Below are 16,740 nucleotides of genomic sequence, written 5' to 3'. Positions count from 1 at the left end.
GCTCCCTCCCACTGGTGCAGGTCCCGTCCCTATTCTTTGTCTCTGTTTATTCTTTTTTCTTTTGCCCTACCCAGGTACGTGGGGAGTTTCTTGCCTTTTGGGAGGTCTGAGGTCTTCTGCCAGCGTTCAGTGGGTGTTCTGTAGGAGCAGTTCCACGTGTAGATGTATTTCTGATGTATCTGTGGGGAGGAAGGTGATCTCCGCGTCTTACTCTTCCGCCATCTTCTCTCCGGCCCTTGGAACTTTTTCAAAGGGAGTTTTTATTTCAGCGATTTAAGTGCTTCCAAAAAGTTTGGAAGGGCTGATGGAGCAGATTCTGGGCTGTACTCTTCTGGGACTTTGCAGAGCCAGACAGAACTGGTTCCCTAGCGGGGCCACTGCTTTAAAGCTGCCACTGGAGCTCTGACAGAAGCAATAAGTTTTCATCACTGCCCTGCAAATGGGCACCAAATACTGCTTTAGAAAAGATCTTATGTACCAGCAACAGGAGCCAGGAGCTGCCAGACTTTAGCATCTGCCCACCTACTTCCTTCTGACATCTATCCTAAGTACTTCTAATTGGCTGAAACTTGTTTGAATCAAAAATGATAGCGGCAGAGTTTGGGAAATGTATAATTTTGCTTTATAACCACCCCAAGTAAAAATAGAGTGGTAGGAGTTCCAATTCAGAAATATATATTAAAATCAATTCCCTTTTGTCAATAAAGTGCTTCTAGTCATTAACTTGGAGTGGGGAGAGAGGGTCACAGTAGTAGCAAGCTAGTAGAAAAGCAAAAGCAATGAATTTAGGGGACTTGGGTATAATTCTAGCTCTGACATTTGTGAACATGAGTAAGTCATTTGCTTTCTCTGAGCCTCAGTTTCCACATTTGATACTCCAGGCCACCTCACAGGGTAATTATGAGGATAATGTTAGACATGAATGTAAAAACACTTCATAACTATCAGGTACTAAGCAATTGCAAGCAGATAGGATCAGTAGGAATGATTAAAGAAAAATTAAATGAGATCATGTCCATTACTGTTAGATGTTTGGTGCTAAATATATTTTATTTTATTCTAGTTTTTGAAAAATGATGACCCTATTTTTATAAAGTCTGTAAGTTACCACGTTATCTCATTTTCCAATCAACTGGGAATTTCATGTAAATAGGAATGATCAAGTTAAGCTTCCCATAAATATTTGTTGTGCCATCTCATATCATAGAACTCCTAGATCTTTTCAAAGACATTGTTTTAATAAATAACAAAAGCCATGTTTAAATTAGTTTACTCTGTCATTTACATGTCTAATTTTGTAGTCTCAAATGCTTCCTATATTCACATTAGAAAGTCTTTCAAATTTTGTAATTTTTGTGATCTTGTGTAAATATATGTTTAGCTCACTTTTTAGTTTACCAAGTCACTGTGAAGGGTGTTTTAAGCTCTGGACAGTAAAGAATGAAGATTTCTATAGCAAGCCCCTTGATAACAGAAAAAGAGTTTGACTAGGAAATTACTTTTCATTTTGTGTTATCATTTAGATTGAAAAAATATAAACTCATAATTATCTAGTGTGATTTACTATTTTGATTGAGCTCCAGTTGTCAGTGTGATAAGATGACCTTATAAGCAGTAGAACATTAAGCCCCCAGAAATCAATAAATATAATAAAATCCTTTTACTTCCTTCCTACTCACCAAATCAATTGCTTTTTACCTTCTGGTTTTTTCATGAAAGTTCTACAGTTCATTTTACTACCTGTCAAAAGTGAAATGTCTTTTTTTTCTGAAGAGATACAGTTGCTTAATATTTCAATTCTCTCATTGTTTTATTTTTTATCTCTTTGCTTCTGGAAGATTCGTACACTTATCTAGTGTTCTGGGCCCAAAATTTGAAATAAGATATTAAACAGTGATAAAAAATGGACACTAACAAAATGATTGGTGAAGACTATTAGGATTCATACACCGATGATTTTGTTATTCTTCTAGTCATGGGACAAGACAGTTAGGAACCTCGGTATGAATCACTTGAAAGAGTAATAAGAGTATAACAGATTGTCTTCCCCCTTTTTGTAAATCAGAACTACTTTTCTAAGCAACAGTCACACAAATTCTATTTACCAGACAGAAAGGTTTGAACACCCTTGACCTTAGATTTCTCTCATGAGAAAGTTCATCTGTATCTCATACCCAGTGCTTCCACATCTTGGCTACTCTGCGATACTCATCCTCAGAACGCTTTGTGACAATTCACTGGGCATGATGGAACTAACCAGAGATCTAAGGCTTTTTCCAGTACATGCTTCCCAGTGAGTGTCAGGGTAACAGTAGTTGCCTGCTCCCTCTGGTAGTTTCCTAGTCGTTTTGTTACTGGACTTTTCCAACTTTGCTTTATATTGAAAATACAGGCTCCTGGAAGAAGTATTTTTCCTCTGCACACACAAAGAAATGAATTTTCCCCAGTACCTAGCCAAAGACTCCAGATCACTTTACAGCATTGATTTCATAATTCAGTCTTTCTACAGTCATTTATTGTAGTAGATGTTAGAAAAACACATACTCCTAGTGAAAGAGAGGTGAATTTGGCTATACAATGAGGGTCATTCCATAAAAGGAAGAATGAAGGAAACTTGCAAAATATTTAGGGCCCATCTTCTGAACTGAATGTGACGTATGCCTTAGGTATTGTACATATGTGACCCATTCACTACTTGCTTATTATGCCAAACTGAATTCTTTTCCTATGCTGTGTGTCATGTAATAGAAAATATAAATGGCAATTGTCAAGTCAACACTTTTGTGTTCTGTTTATTGATTCAATCAGCCTTCATGTATTACTGTATATTGTCATTTATAACCTCAATTGATGAGATTCAATCCTATAAGGCATCTTTATAAAGCAGATAAGCATTTAAAGGGAGAAATATAAAGAAGTAGAAATTAGAAGACTGCAGATCTGTATCGTGTACTTCACAATATAATACCATTCTTCGACAATTTTTTTCATATTCTTGTTTTAAATTTATACCTCTTTTCCTTTAGCGTTGACTGTCTACCCAAGGCAAGCATCTCATAGTAAACAGTAGGCTTTCTAAAAATAAATTGAACTGCTAAGATCCAAAACCAATCTTCACTTTTCCTTTACCATCAGTATCCAAAACATCACTGAATCTTGTATGGCATTTATCCCCAGGCTTTTAATCCGACCACGAACAATCTAGTTTAGGTACTCATGTGCCCTCTAATCTGCGCCATTGTAATAGCTTCCTAATGCACAGCCTTGATTCATTTCTTCCCCACTTCTAGTTCATGCTAACATGTTGTCACTATATCCTTCTTCCTAAGACATAGAGCAGATCATGGCCCTCCATGCTCACAGAGCTTCCTGTCTATACTATTCAAATAGAATAAATCCCAATCCCTTAGGTCAACAGTAAAAGCTTATCACATTATGGTTCATATCTACCTTTCTGGTTGTCTTTAACATCATAGACACACACACAAACACACCCCACATTGGGTTATTCTGTCTTCCATATTTGGGTACTTACGCAAGTGGCACCTTTTTTTTTTTTTTGTATCTGTCTGAGAAAGGGCCATATCTTCTTCCTATTGTCCCCCCAAACCTCCTATATGCAAAATTCAGAGTTAATCTTAGCTACGCACCACATGCCCAAAGCATTTACTATGTCTACCATAGGATTATAAAACTCTGCCCTATTAGTTTTTATATTTCTCATCCTTAGCATAGATGTTTGTGGAAACAATTTTAGTTGAATTCAATTGACCACACTCCTTATGATGTTGTTCTGGCTTTCTTTTAGGAACATGGAATACCTATCAACATGGGCTATGCTGTGGCACCACATCACTCAGGGGTCTACCCAGTTCATATTCAGCTGTATGCAGCTTGGAAGAAGGTCTGGGGTATTCAGGTCACCAGCACTGAAGAGTATCCACATTTGAAACCTGCACGGTACCGAAAGGGCTTCATTCACGATAGCATCATGGTGAGCACATACTGCTGTGTGTATTGAAGGTTCTTAGTATCTACATGTGGAATGAAGACAAAATCTAACTTCAAAACTCTTTTATATGAGTATCATAAATCCCTTGCCTACCATGGTGGTCACACATTAATACATTGCTTACCCATAGACTTGATTCTTAATCTGTGGGGTAGTTTTGGCAAATTCAAGGCAAGCTCAGAATATTGGAAACGGGTTTCATATAGGTCATCCACTGCAGTTTCTGGATTAAAGTTTTGTCTAGGGAACTTATACTTCTAGGGAGTTTCTCCATGTCTATTAAACACCTCTCAAGTCACTACACTATCAACAGACAGAATCTAACAAATAGCATCTGAAAGCTAAATTTATCTACTCAGTTTATTTTGGCTTTCAGACACTCAAGAATCTTAAGATAGCATTTTTCATTGTTCTTTTTCTTGCATACTATGAAAACAAAGGTATATATTTTCTTTTCAGATATATTAATTGAAAAAATAATAATCTGATGTAAGAATGATACACTCCTATAAATGAGAATAAAACCAAATGAATATAGATGGGATTTATAATTATTCATTGGAATGAAAAAAATCCTATTTTTTACTTTGAGATAAAATAGTTCATTTTAAAACTTCCATCCCCATGTCCAGTGCCTTAGGTCATGTTCTCATCATCAGTTGCCAAGATCATAGGAAAGGTTTACAAACTGTTCTCCCTCCTTTAAATATTTACATCTTTTCAGTCCATTGTTCAGATTGCTATTAGAATTATCTACCTGTCTGTCTGTCTATCTAATAATTATCTAAAACCAAAGAAAAAGTAATAGCACATATGTTAACCAGAGCTAATACTCAATATTCTTTAATCATAAAAGTTTAATATTTTATTGTAAATTGGTACTAGAAGACCTAAAGAAGCCTTGGATTTAAATGGAGCTATTGATAATGCAAATAATAGTGTATGGTGTCCATAGAAATCCAGGTGATATAAAAAGTATTACTCTGATATAATTGCAAAGCAAAGTGAAAGCAGTTTTCTTAACTGAGTAGCATGACCATTTGGTACATTATGAAATGAAAACATTCCTTTAAGCCAATACTACACACATTCATTTACCTTGAATTTAATACAAACTGTTATGAAAATTAAGCAAAGAATAAATAAAATTATAGCTATTCTGTGCAATTGGATGCATTTTTCTACTAGATTATAAATAGTTTATTATTCAAAATAAGTTTTGGAATAAAATTACTTATTTGCTTTCTCTGCTGAACATTCAGATGAACAACAGAATTAACCGCAGAATATGCAGGAAGCAATCATTAGATGATCTGACTACTACTGTGATTAAAATTTTAATTCAGAGTAGTAAAAACAAAACAAAGTAAAGGTGGCAAGGGTGATGAAAACTCATTGTTTTGAATCCCAGAACCTGAGGACCATGTAAAACTGTATTTCAGAAACAAGGAGAGTAATGGTCTAATACAATGAAAAATGCAACCCTGGAGAATCTCTATATTTGAATTAAACCAACCCTAAGAAGACTTTTACTTTTTACCATGTCTTTAACATAACTCAGATGGTGGGTGAGATTTATAAGCATGAATGAAAATACTTTAACCTATATGTCCTATAGCAGGGGTCCCCAACCCCGGGGCCGCAAACCGGTACTGGTCCACGGCCTGTTAGGAACCGGGTGGCGCAGCAGGAGGTGAGCGGTGGGTGAGCAAGTGAAGCTTCATCTGTCGCTCCCCATCGCTCGCATTACCGCCTGAACCATCCCCCCCATAGCTCGTGTTACTGCCTGAACACCCCGCACCCCAATTTGTGGAAAAATTGTCTTCCATGAAACCCATCCCTAGTGCCAGAAAGGTTGGGGACTGCTGTCCTATAGCTTTTATTTAGCAAGTCTCTTAATATGTGCATAATTACACCAACATCAACTCTTGATTACATTAAGATTTTGGCTTTATCAGTTAAGGAACTCCAGTAGGAATGAAATTCGCAGACTCTGAAGTCATGACACAGTGATGGAACTTTTAATTAAGTCGTTTCGATGTGCTGCTTTTTCTTTTTCCTCAGGTCCTCCCTCGACAGACCTGTGGGTTGTTCACACACACTATTTTCTACAAAGAGTATCCAGGAGGCCCCCAAGAATTGGATAAAAGTATCAGAGGAGGTGAACTTTTCCTCACAATCCTTCTAAACCCAGTACGTATTCTATTTATGCTTTTTACCGTAACATCAGAACTTTCAAATATATGTTTCGTTTTATTTCTATTGTCAGCCCTCTCACAAGAATAGTTGGTAAATACTAGAGAGAAATTAGACTGAATCTCCAAATATTCAATTCCCTTTATAATCGTCAATCAAGAAAAACACAGATTTGTTAAGATTCATATGTTGAATATAACAGTTAAATGTAAGATATCTCAGTGTTGTCTCCTATACTTGAATTGTAGTAAAGACATATAGACAGTTCTATAACCAAAAATTAACATTCACAATATTGTGGTGCATATTTTGTCCATAAGTTGAATTTGCTTCTAACTCAAGGTATTAGTAGACATACATTTCAGTCTCTAAAAATGATCACAATGCAAAACTGCATTGAAGATACATAGCTATGCATTATCTTTGTATACTAGGGTCATCTGAGGCCTGTTTTTAAAATCTCCATTAATTTTCTTTGGAATCAAAGCTAGAGAATTTGTCCCTTTCAATTGTGCCCTTTCATCTTTCAAAGTTTTGCAATTTTATTTCCAGTTATATGTGGAAAAGTATAGCAGTGTGGGAATATATTATCATTAGATAATGTTGAGATTATTTCAGCTTTCTCAATTTTTTCCCATAAAGATTCCACTTCTGAGGCCTTAAATAGGCATGTCCTTTTTTACATCCCACTGCACCAATAAAAAATATGAAGTAGTGAGTTGCATGCTATGTCCACCTTGTTTAGTATAAGAAATTTTCATACTCAGGGAAAATGATTCATGCTTTAAACAAAACTATAGCTCAGTTGTCTGTGGCAAAGCTCCAGGTATGTTTTAAACAAATTATTTAGATAATTTATATATGGTGTTTTTAATTCCTGAAGAAATTAAATAAAAACCTACCTTGTGTAAAGATGAAAACTTTTGAATTGGATTGGAGGAATAGGGAAGTGGGGGGCAAAAATGCTTCACAAGAGTGTGAGTAATCAAAAAACGTCCTCAAACTGCCGGACTATTAAAAACAAAACAAAACAAGATGGTCTGTTGTGTTGGGGTAGCACTAAACTGGGGAACAGATTGGATGCTCTATGATCTTAGCAAGAAACTCTATTTCTCAGAACTTGCTTGCTCTCCTGTAAAACAAGCTTGTTGAACTAGACAGTCTTCAATGTTCCTCAAAAGTATTCCTTTTGGATATTCCATTTTTGTGTGTATAATTCAAATTCATTGAGACTTAAAAGAATCAAAAACGTTACAAAAATATTTTTTGGAAATTGAGGTATGCATGTGAATGTTAATGCAAGCAAATGTGGGAAATCTTTCTCTTTAACCCTTCCCTCACTAATTGAGAATTTGATCTCCATAGAGGCAAGGGTCACATTTTCATACCGTTTTCACTCTGGAGCTACACTCCCAACCCCAAATCTGCTCTGATCACCTACTCAGGGGAAGAGATAAGCATCAGAACACTGATGACTGCCTCCCCTAAACCTCTCCCTCCCCAGGTCTGATTGTTACTGATATTTACTACCTGGGTGCCCATCTGACTACTTGTCATTAAAGAGATGGATTTATAACTGTTTTTTAAAATTTTGAATTCAGTACTCTTTAAAAAACATCATTCAGAGACTAATAGTTGGTCCCTTAAATAAGATGAAAAACTATTTGGCATTTCTGTCTTTAGCACTTGTTGTGAACTAGCAAAATAACACTAACCTCACTTAAAAAGCTTACCATTGCCACACAGATTTATTTTAATTGCAGAGGAATAGAACGGTGGAAGAGGGGAGTTTTCAGGAGACTTCTAGAGTCCAATCTCAAACTGCAGTTACTTTATCAATGTGAATTGATGGTGATCTTAAAGTAGGATCCATGAGTAAAGGAGAGAGACCCAGATAGACACAGATGAAAGAGCACTGCTAGAGATAGTCAATAGTGTGGATAATATAGGACATTCTATGTATGGCGATATGAGCCTGGATCAGACAAATAATGGTCCACAAAGATATGGGAGTAAGGAATAATGTTGCTCAAAACATGAACAGAGCCATAGGCAATCCAGGTATATGCTACTCAGCTCTCTCTAGAGACAGGCTGCAAGCAGCATCTGACAGAACCCAGATCAAAACAGGGCTTAGTTCTAGAGCTGCATACGCAGAAGTTACCAGATGTATTAGTCAGGGTTCTCCAGAGAAACAGAACCAAGAGGATGAGTGGGAGAAGAGATTTATTACAAGGAATTTGCTTATGTGTTTATGGAGGTTGACCAGTCTCAAAATCTATAGTCGACAAGCTAGAGTCCCAAGACAGCTGATAGTGTAGTTCTAGTAGAAGTTCTGTGGCTTGAGAACCAGGAGAGCTAATGGTGTAGTTCCAGTCCAAAAGCTGGCAGGATTGAGACCCAGGAAGAGCCAATGTTTCAGTTCAAGTTTGAAGGCAGGAAAAAAATCAGAAAAACAAAAAAACAAAGAGAAAAAGAAACGATCTAGTTCAAAGGCAATCAGGCAGGAGGAGTTCCTTTTTACTCACAAGAGAGTGAGACTTTTTGTTCTATCTGGCCTCAACTGATTGGATGAGGCCCATCCACATTAGAGAGGGCAATCTGCTTTACTCAGTTGACCAGTTCTGTTGTTAATCTCATCCAAAAGCATCCTCACAGACACACCCGGAATAATGTTTGAGCAAATATCTGAGTAACCTGTGGTCCAGTTGAGTTGAGACATAAAATTAACTATCATTCCTAATGAGGAACTTAAGGTGGGAGCAGACTGGAAGTAAGTGAAATGAAAAGGGGAGCACAGAAAGAGGGGAGGAAGTGATGAATGAAGTAACAATAATGTAAGCTTGGAATTTTTTGTACGTGTGTCCTATTGTGAATAGAGAGGCATCACAGATGATGGGCTATGATCAATAGTCACTTCGCCGATGTGGAAAAAAGAAGTATTGAGGCTGCTTGATTAATTATTATTTTAAGTTATATGGTTCCAGCAAGGCTGGCAAAGATGGAGTCTGCAGGAAGAGAATGAGGAAAGAAGAAAACAAAAAATAATACTGATACCCAGCCTTCTCCTCTGGTCTATTCTTTTTCTCCAGTCATCACTTAATTCTTTGTCAGAATAAAGAGTATCTCCTTATTCTTTCACCGAAACCATGCTGAAGAAAAAAAAATCTATAAATTAATTGATGTGAAGGTATGTTTTCAACATTAATTAATTAATATGCTAACTCTAAAGAATATTTGTATTCTAACAGAGCCTATTCCCGAATGAGAGGTCTATGATTGTATTAATTTAGGTATCAAAGTTCCTTGGGGAAATATGATTTTAGTAAAAAGCATTCAACATCCATGAAATCGTAGAGAAAGATGACTGACCACCTCTTCTACCTAGGAAAATTGATGTCTGTGAGGGCTTATAAGTAGGATAAGTGATCATAGTGTTAGCATAAACTCTAAAGATTTAAGGCCAATCTAACTTTATTTCCTTTTTTCAATAATGATCTATACTTTCACATCATGGAAATACTGTAGACGTCCTATATTATAACACCTCTCCTGCGTGGTGATTTTCTCCTCTGATTTGTAAATGATCCATAGAATTTTGTCCTTTTACTTTTTGGTTTTCAGTATGTTAATGAATGGATGAATAACGATATAGATAGCATGACACAAAGCTGGCAGTGAAGGTAATTACACCAGATGATAATGCTAATACCCAGTTATACTTAGCAAATTGGAGTGATAGACAAAATCTAGCAAGATGAAATTTAACAGGGAATAATGAAAAGCCCCAAAATTACTTTCAAACAAAATAGTGTATAATGCTAGCATTATATAAGGATAAATATTATATAAAGATAGAGTAAATTTGCCAGAAAATAGTATGGGCTGCATCATGTCCTATTCAGTTCCTTGTAATTGAAGTTGTCTAAACAGAAATTTTATAGGAATATGGAATCTCTTACTTTTAATCTCACGCTAAGACTGTGATTCTGTTCTTATCCAATTAGACGTGGGGTATATCTTTTTCACTGTAAAATATAAAAAATATGAAGTAGGTTTAATTTTACATATTACAGACAAGCATTATGTATTTAGTTTTAGTCTATGATTATAAGGTCAGAGGAAAAAGGGAAACGGTAACTTATCAACATGTATAAGAACTAAAAAATGAGATAAAAATGGGAAGATATTCAGTGGTAGATGTATTGAGGGAAGTAGAAGAGAAAAAAATTTCTATCATCAATATACTGAAAGAAATATTACTGCCAGATTTAGCAGACCATTTTGAACTGGTTGGTAGTTTCTAGATTCATTTGTATGCAAGCACCCTATGAGTCTAATAAAAGCTAGAAAAGGTATGTGAGGGAATATCCTGGAATTTCCCCCTCCAGAGTACTTTAAAAGAGAATCAATGACTATATATTTCTTTCTTATTGCCTTGGGAGTTCATCTACTTAAAGGAAGGGGACTGGATTAAATAACCTTGAAAAGTTCCACATATTTTTTTTTCTGGTTCATAACTTCCACAACTCTGCTCTGCAGTCAAAAAAGCATGAACCACACCAAGACCAGCATAGCCTCTTTCCCTGTCCAGCTTCCAATTTAGGAATTCACATTATTTTGTGTCACCCCCCCGCTTTAGAATAGACCTGTATCCTTTCTGTGTTCAAAGGTCTCTGATATTTTTTCTTTATGCATTTTCAATAGTTTTTTTAAGTTTAATTTTGACTCGCTGCTATCCTGTTCTCATAGTTTGACACATTTTAAAATGTCATTATTTCTAATATATCATAAAGCAGAAAATGCAAATTGAAATATATTTTTACATCTTGACTCACATATGAACTCCTAATACTGTTGCATGTTAGATTTTTTGATTCAGAAAACTGCAAGAAATGGGGTTTCTTGATTTCCTTAGATACCAACTTGTTTTGCCCAAATGAACGTAAAAATTGAAAATTAAATTATGTTAGGGCTGTTTGAATGACATTTCAAAAGAAGAGCTAGCCATCTGTCCACTTAACATTCAGGTAACTTCCTCATTTTTTTTTTAGATTCTATCATGACCTCATCACATATTGATATTTGCCTGCACTGTTCCACACTTGTCAAATACTAACATGTATTTCCCTAGTGCCAAATTCTTCTTGTATTTTCAATATAATCTTTGTACAGATAGGAAGAAAGATAATTTAATCATGTATGAGGTGAAACAGCTTACACCAGGTAACCCACCATCATTCAAGTCGAGACACTACCCTATAAAATATGCAGCAACTGGCAATAGTAAGGAAGTCTGGAGTCTTATCAGATGGTGTCACCAGTAACTATAAAAGCTTGAAATAAATATGCCTTACCAGATTTAATTTTTTTTCTAGCTCATTTTAATTTTGTGCTACACAAAGAACAGTATGAAGATAGAATTTTCTAAGTTTTCTTAACATATATTTCTAAAGATGCTCCGATTCTAGAGTGCTTTAAAATGGCAGTACTGTAACCAGGAAGTCGACATTGTCCAAAGTTCAGAGCAGTGCCTAGACTGACTAACCTTTGTCTGTTCTTTGGCCAGCTGCAAATTCAGGTGAACAAAAAATATGTGCCTGAAACAGCAGTGTACTTGAAATTGACAGTAGAATATAATGGAACCGCAATGATATACTTCCCCATGTGCTGTCTCCTGAAACTTCATACACCTAGGCTGGTTAATGAGCTTTCCTTTCTCATGTATATCAATCTCCAAAATCATGGAATCTAATAGCAGATCAGTACATTGTGGATTAGAGCTGACTCTTCAGACAGATTAAAGGCAGCTGCAAGGCATAGGAAAACATCAACATGAAATAACCTGAACCAAACTTTTAAGTTCTTTTTAATGCTTAAATAATATGGAAATAGATATGTAAGATAATTCACAGAAACATATTTTATGTGCAGTGCAGCAAAATAAAATGCAAGAAACATCCCAAGTCTTTTTTAGAGAAGATTAAAAAGAATTACAGATTACTGATACTCAAAGCATCCAAATATTCTTTGACGATTTTGATTTTGATTTCCTATAAATGCTGCACTTTATAGAAGATTGTAACAATCAGATAATATTTCATGTAGAACAAAGCAAATATATATTCCATCAAAATATACTTCTTTCTAAAATAATATATTAATATTTCTAACAGGGTCACGGGAGATATTGACACATGTTCCAGCAGTGTTTATTAGAAAAATAATAATAAATTAACTTCTAATTGCTCTACTACAGTGAAATGTGCCTCTTATCTGTGCAGGGACTTTGAAGCAATTAATGTTATTGGGAGCTCTGAGGCTTAGAGCCTGGGAGAACAGCCACCAACTGTGAGAATGAACCCCTGTAGAATATATAGATTGTGGAAAATTATATTTCCACTCACTGAAAAACCTACAGTCACCTCTTTTTTTCCCTTTATCTGTTTTTTGAGTTTTGGGGTTTTTTTTTTTCTGTTTTTTACTTTTCTTAAAGATTTGCCAGACTAACCTTTACAAAAGGACATGAATCACCACTTCTGCAGTGATTCACACTCTCAGCAGGGATACTGTGGAATATGGAGTCAGCTAAGATCCATGGCCTCACTACAGATGATATTATTTTTTTCTGTCCACCCTGAAAATCAGGATCAGAGTTAGCATAAGGTTTTAGAGAATGAGGAGAAAATTTTGCTTTCTCCTGATTTGGGGGTAGTGCGTGTTTTGTATGATTTTCCACAGTTGGATTTACTTAGCAATTAATAGCTCAGAATATAAAGTGCACCACCACAAAAGAACAGGATATTTTGTCTCCTAAACCTGAACTCTGTCTTCTTGCCACATGAGAGAAAGGTTGCTATTATTGTGTAGACATGCATCTTTCTAAAGCAATGGTTGCTACAGGTCCTGATGGAATACAATTTACATTCCTCTATACTTCTAGATCATGAACAAATCCATAAAATTGTGTTGTTTTTTTCAATTTTGTTTCCCTAGAAAAATAAATGAAAGCAGCAATATTTTACTGGGGAAGTCTATTTCATCTTGTGTAACTGGATAATTTAGTTTTCCCAAAGCATGTTATGAAAGGTAGTGGAATAGCTCTTTAGCATAAATAAATTTTCAACAGCAAAAAATACAACCTCCTATTTATGTAGTTGTTAGTCAATAGATAAACCTTTTATTCCTTTCTGTTTTGAGGCTTACAGTATATAAATATTAGGTGCATAATGCTCTCGACGATTAGTGATAGTTTGGAAGGAAAATCAGTGAATTCATGATTGTTAAAAAAACAAAACCATCTCTGTATTAGTCTTTATATGATTTAGTGGCTGGTGAGATAGTAAGAAATTAGGGGGTTCTGTGGCAGCCCACAAAATTAATATTGATATGTGTGCTTTTTTTTGTTTTGTGAGTATTCACCCACCACAGTGTTCAAAATGGTTGATTTTATTCTGTCTTCCACAAATTATATAACACCTAGGTATATACTCAATATATATTGTTTCTTTCTTTCTCATTTATTTATTTATTTATTTGTAAATTTTAAAGCACATTGAAGCAGAAAGGCCTCTTTGGATCACTTCACTTTATTTCATCTCGGTTTTTCCTACTTCATTTTCCTCTGACTGCTCCTCGGAGTAAGATATTGTGAAAATAAAAATGTGAGTTCTTTTCTAAAACAGGTTGATATTTTCATATTTTTGTATTTTAAGAACCCAAATTATTTTGTCTTAGTTCTTCCGTTAGTGGCTTAATGGAAAACTTAATGCTGATATGATAAGGAGTATTTATAAATATTAAACTTGCTGGTATCCATTGAGGAATTAAAAAGAAAAAGTCTCATAATTTCCATCCATACAGTCTTATCCACAGATGTCCAAAGGGGTCTATCACTAAAGTTAGCTTGAGTTGATATTTGTTAAATTTTTCTTTGAGATTCATAAAATCTCAAACGTAAAAATTGTTGACAAAAATAATTGGGAATCTGGTGTTTAATTTATAATGAATTGTTAGAATGCCATCAATTGTATTTGTATCTCAATCGTTTTATTTTTGTTTGATTTTTGTTTTTCAAGGAGATATTCTTGATGTGTTCACTAAAGTAGTTCTATTGTATGAATGTTCATGTGTGTGTATAACCCTTTCAAGGAAGGCTTTGGAATCCTGTCCAGAGGAGTTGATATTTGAACTGAGCATTGTAGGGACTCATCAGACGAATGAGGTAGCGTGGTGGAGGTGGGGAATGGGAGTTTGCAGTAGGAGAGCGAAGAGCTGCAGAATGTTACAGAGGGTAAAATGTCCATGGCAAGTTTGGGAACTGTAAATGTTTGCATTTCACAGGAGTACAAAATGAAGATAAGAGTGGGTAAATAAAATTATGAAAGTTTTTCTATGACATGTTGACAGTTTGAATGCTATTATCCTATTGTGAAGAGGGGAGGAATTTAAACAAGGGAGTGACAGATAGACCCAAATAATAATTGTTATTTGTAATTCTAGCTGACAGGTCGGGGCCTTCCTACACACTCCTTCTTATGCCTGTAGTACTTTTCTATTCCCACTGTTCTTGACTCAACCTTACTATTTTCCCTCAGATTTTACCTCTAATTTCTTTTGCTCACCTGGGTCCCCTCACAGGCTTAGGTCAGCTCTCACTGCTGTATGTTCACACAGAGCCACATGCATAATACTGTTCACAATGGTGTCTTTCTGTTCAGTGAATGTTGTCTCCCTCACCTGGGCTACATGCATCCCCTGGAACATAGTATTGCCTCAATAGGTACTTGTTCAATTAGACAATAAATAAAAATTATAGCATCATAACTGTATGTGTCTACCTCATGCCATTTCACATGGGTTGTTAACGTTGTATCAGAAGAAAAGGGAAAGGAAAGAAGGAAGGAATGAAAAAGGGGAGGAGAGGAAATAAAGAAAGGAGAGAGGAAATATGAAAGGAAAAGGAAGAAAAAGAGGAGAAGAAAGGAGTTAAGGATGGAAAGAAAGAAGGAAAACGGGAAGCCATTTCTTCCTCTTTTCATAAAATCAGATGGGCAACAGAAATGTAACTATATTGTCTACTAACCAAACTCAGAAAATCTTGTTTTATTTTATTTTTCCTGGCTGGCTAAATACTGAAGAAAAAGTCCTATGATTTCTCTGTGCCTCAGAATTTCTCTGTCATAAAATGGGGAAAATAATGTTGGTTCCCTTACTGTTTTACACAGATAGTATGAGATGTAGCGAAAAGCAAGTGCTTTGATTTTTCAGAGAAAATGTATATAATTTGGACATAATTCTTATTTGAAAAAGTAGAAGTATATATCACTTTTATTATCACTGATATCTGAGGTGTGTTAGCAACCCATAAACCCTGGTTTTATTTACAGTTTGAATTTTGCTTGTTTCCCCCTGCTAGAACACATAAATCATGTGATAAAGACAGTCTCCTTTACAAAGGTATTTATTTCATTATAAGTTTTGCTTCTGAAAATGTTCTTCGTTGTCACCTTATTGTGCTTTCTGAGCTATTTTTAAATGATAAAATTTCTACCATTATTCTTTATTCCAATGAAACAAACTGAGTCATTGAACCCAGTGCTTGCTTGGTTGGTCAAGACTGCTTTTTAAATTTGATTTTGTTATATACCAAAGTACCTCAGATGTTTTTGCCAAAGGTTTTTGTTTTTGTTGTTAGTGTTGCTGATTTTGAGGCCTTTTATTTATTTTTTGTTTTGTATTAATAGAGAGATTTTCTGGAAACACTAGGTCCATACTTTGTAATACTTTATGGTCAGCACCGACTGTTGTGCTCAAATGAGGAGTGAGTAGAATTATTACAATCTCTGTGTTTAGTACACAAAATTAATGACATGAAAAATGGAAGACCTTCCTAAATAAAACATAATTACAGATAATTTAGATGAATGAGTTGAACTTACTAGAAATAAGAAAACCCAACCCCACAAACCAAATAGAAAACTCTAGGCTGATTTTCATGACGTATCACAAGGGGAAAGATACTCTTCATGTCTGCCAGCCTTGATCCTATAGATCTGTCTCCACTGGACTTCACACCTAACAGAACAGTCAGTGTTCAATTACCTCTCTGTGATAACATTAACTACAACTAGAGAGGGAGCCAACAGATTACAAGTAAAGTAAGGTCATGTTTTTGTGAACAGAGTTCATGGTGACTGCCAACCTCCTTTAGCACTGTATGAAAATTACTAGCTTAAACAATGTAAAAGGTAAGATTTCGAGCATGAAGTGTTTCGCTGATTTATAGTTGTCACTTTTAACACAATTTAAGGTATCCAATAATGCCATTCAAAACATAAAGTGTAAGTAGCAGAATTGTGCTCCTTCTTTTTCATTTTTTTTCCTTAACACTTATAAGCTAGGTATTATTATTATTTTTTAACATCTTTATTGGAGTATAATTGCTTTACAATGGTGTGTTAGTTTCTGCTTTATAGCAAAGTGAATCAACTATACATATACATATATCCCCATATCTCCTCCCTCTTGCA

General features: G+C 35.3%; 1 protein-coding gene across 1 annotated transcript in view; it reads left to right on the top strand.

Annotated features, from left to right (window-relative positions):
* LOC102986434 (bifunctional heparan sulfate N-deacetylase/N-sulfotransferase 4) overlaps positions 1–16,740 on the top strand; it is a 157,222-nt gene that overhangs the window by 36,579 nt on the left and 103,903 nt on the right. Inside the window, exons 3-4 of the mRNA XM_028491537.1 lie at positions 3,809–3,994; positions 6,077–6,205. Coding sequence (XP_028347338.1) covers positions 3,809–3,994; positions 6,077–6,205 — 315 coding nt within the window. The remainder of the gene's footprint in view (positions 1–3,808; positions 3,995–6,076; positions 6,206–16,740) is intronic.

The sequence above is a fragment of the Physeter macrocephalus genome, chromosome 7 (assembly GCF_002837175.3).
Source record: "Physeter macrocephalus isolate SW-GA chromosome 7, ASM283717v5, whole genome shotgun sequence".
Taxonomy (NCBI): Eukaryota; Metazoa; Chordata; class Mammalia; order Artiodactyla; family Physeteridae; genus Physeter; species Physeter macrocephalus.
The sequence above is the reverse complement of the archived record's forward strand: the minus strand, read 5'-3'. Positions and strand labels throughout refer to the sequence as shown.